This window comes from Diaphorina citri, unplaced genomic scaffold, assembly GCF_000475195.1.
Source record: "Diaphorina citri unplaced genomic scaffold, Diaci psyllid genome assembly version 1.1 scaffold20396, whole genome shotgun sequence".
Taxonomy (NCBI): domain Eukaryota; kingdom Metazoa; phylum Arthropoda; class Insecta; order Hemiptera; family Psyllidae; genus Diaphorina; species Diaphorina citri.
In genome coordinates, this window is record NW_007397746.1 from 7,200 (window position 1) to 10,335 (window position 3,136).

General features: G+C 38.7%; 1 protein-coding gene across 1 annotated transcript in view; it reads left to right on the forward strand.

Moving 5' to 3' along the window:
- Window positions 1-2,947, forward strand: part of LOC103523354 (delta-1-pyrroline-5-carboxylate synthase-like) — a gene marked incomplete at its 5' end in the record, with an annotated part of 10,142 nt that extends 7,195 nt beyond the window's left edge. The window contains one exon of the mRNA XM_008488407.2: window positions 2,726-2,947. Within this exon, the coding sequence (XP_008486629.1) occupies window positions 2,726-2,899 (174 nt within the window). The remainder of the gene's footprint in view (window positions 1-2,725) is intronic.
- Window positions 2,948-3,136: the final 189 nt, after the last annotated feature.

Here is a 3,136-nt window from a genome sequence, read left to right on the forward strand (position 1 = left end):
TGAACTAAATTTCTAGTTTAAAAATGAAAGACAATCTGTTATACAAATCCATCCCATATAAATGTTACGGACGGAGCCACCACATCACCAGTTCCGCGAGCGGACCATTTGTCCTCCCGCACCCAAGTAAGGGTCGGCTCCATACCTTAAAATAGGAGTTATATCAAACTCTTAAACTGGTGTTATTATCATCATCGGATGACGACCTCATTTCCTTGAAAAATCAGGATACGCTCGTCATATTTATTCGTGATAATAATAGTACTCTTTCATCCATAAGGTTACCATTTTAAAATTTGTAGTCCTATAATATGTGTTTTTCGGGTGAGGCTCCGAATATCCACATCCCCGTTTGTTGGGATTTCCTACCCAATTCGAAGACCCTTAGATGCTTGTAGTCCTACTATACCCACATTTATAAGCAAAATCCTAAGAGTCTCAGTTTCACTAATAAATCGGGGATACTTTAAATTAACTACAATTAACAACTAGAAGGAAATAGCTGAATAAGCTGATAAGAATAAGCTGAATGTCTAGATCTCACCAGGAACCCACTGTCACAGAGAGCGTATGACTCCCTGTACTCATCGAGGACACGGTCAAAGACAAAAGGCTTCCGCTGTCGAGGTCTACACGGTACTAGAGGGGCACAGGCGGTCCTACTGTGAAGTCGTTGGACTTCGTTTTGTAGTAACCTTTCGACCAACTTAGTAACAATTTCCCCCATTTAGTGCTGTCAAATGTTTTTTCTTTTTTTTGTTTTTTTAGAAAGTTGTATGGTCTCTCTTGAGTTCGGCTTCATTTGGTATACTATACTTTTCCTACTTCCTCTTTCTCGCGCAACATACTTCCGTCTACCTGAAGTTCTTGCATGGAGATAAACAAGTCCCATTTCAAGCGGGGCCCTGCCCTAAGCTTGGGTGCATAAATAACAGAAATGTCCGTGCCTCGAGATGAAGGTTCCGCGCATTGATCCGACGTCAGTTCAACTCCGACCTCTTTTTTATTTTTTATTATTGATTTATTAGCGCTCATCGTCACTAGGCGATGCGCTTCGGTCCGGAGCAATCGAGATCAACCATCACGCAGACGGTAACAAATACGCGTATGCGGCCCGCTAAGCTAAGGAGGAGCCTCCGCCCACATCGAAACCATAGGACTACCGCTACTGACGAAGCAAGAGGCCTGCTGCCGACCAGAAAGGATAGGCACCAGACAGGTAAGAGATAAGCTAAAGCCTTGCTATTCTGGTATCGTCAACATGCCTCCAAGGAGACAGTTTGGAGAATTTTTTTTTCTTTTTCTTATTTATTATTATCTTTTATCGGTTCGTATTGTAAACTGAGCTGGCAATAACCGCGTCTTTCAAGAGACAAAGGGCCGACGCTTCATTTTTTTGATGTAACAGACGCGCATTTTAGAAACCCACTTCCTAACCTTCCTCTTGATTGTTATAACACACGAGGTGACATCCGCTCGGGCGACCGAAAAGTAAAGGTCTTAAACGGTGTCGGCGCTAACAATTCGGATGAAACATGAAGAAGTGTCATTCTCCCGCAACCTCCACAAATTTCTTTTGTCTTGGGCTCCTGTCGTATTATAAGATATATGCGTACATGCTCGATGATAAGGGGTATGGGTCAACTACTATATTTGTTTGTTACGGCACAAAAAAAAAAAAACGGATGTCGACTCCCGGGGGGGAGTTAGCATAGACTGAAAGAACGCAAAAAAAAATAACTTTTACTTAACTTGTTTTTTCTTATTTTCCAAGCTTGCTTGTCAATCTTTGCCAGAATTTTTTTCCTCCCCCGCATTGTGGACTTTGTATTCAATTTGATGAAAACTGAATAATTTTCTGTCAGCAATTTATCAGTAATTTCTGATGCGCTGACAGTTTTCTTTCGGAGACAGTGAGAAATATTGAAATTAGTGCTATCAGAGGCTAACACGTTATTGTCCACCATTGTATGCAGTTTTTACCAGTTGAGGGCATCAATACATCATGAAATTTTGGGCGCTACAGGGCTAAATGCAAAGACGGAAAAAACGTCTTGGGTAATAATTCGTAACGAATTTTGATTTGTAAGAAAAATCTCCTTTCGAAATATTTTGTCAAACTCCCTCTCCCCAGGGAGAGTATTTTTCCTTCTCAATATTACCTTGTTAAAAATAAAAAATCAAATTCCAGAAAAAGGAATTTTCTCGATACCTAGGTAAAAAATATAATAATAATAATAATAATAATAATAATAATAAAACAGGAAGTATCAGATATTATATTTTTTCCAAAAAGCTAAGCGCTGCATTCGTAGATAATATAGATACATTTAAAAGCTGGATGAGCTTCTTTAAAACCGTATAAGAAGATTATACTGTCGAGGATGATTATTCCAAACCGAATACATAATCACAAAGGAAGACAAAAAAAAGTGGCCTTGTGAATTTATATCCGGATTTTCTTGTTGCCATAGGTATACATACGTAGGAAGGTATTTCCTAAACATTAGTTCCGGGTGTAGGTGTGTAGGCAATGTATGTAGGTATTACGTATAATATTATGTAGGTAGTCGTTTTATTTAATTTACCTTTGCTCCGATCTTTATATACATGAATAATTTAATTATTATATACCTATTTATTTTATTCTATGTACATACTATTTTCTATTAATGTTAGATATTTTTTATTTTATTCCACGTTCTTCTTTCTTTTCTTCTTTCAGGGTGTAGCGCCCTTACTAGAACCCAGAGCTGCAGCTGCTGTAGGACAATCAGGACTTATGTCTCTGTATGATGCTATGTTCGCACAATATGGCGTCAAAATCGCTCAGGTAAGCCTAGCATGGTACTCTATTATTTTCGATCACCTTACAGAGTTAACTTTGAAATTCTATTAATCCAATCTACGATAATCCGATATAAAAAAAAATCTTCGTCTATTCTGAGAGGATGTGGAAGGATGGACAATCCATCAATAACCCTTGTTTATAAATACGATTCTGATCCGATGATGCGATGGTAGGTAGGTAGGTAGGTACCTTCATAAAGTTGCCTTCAGGGTGTGTTTATGTACCGGGCTGAGATAGGCCATTAAGCCTTCATGAGCGTGTAAAGTTGGCGGGAAATTCGAAATT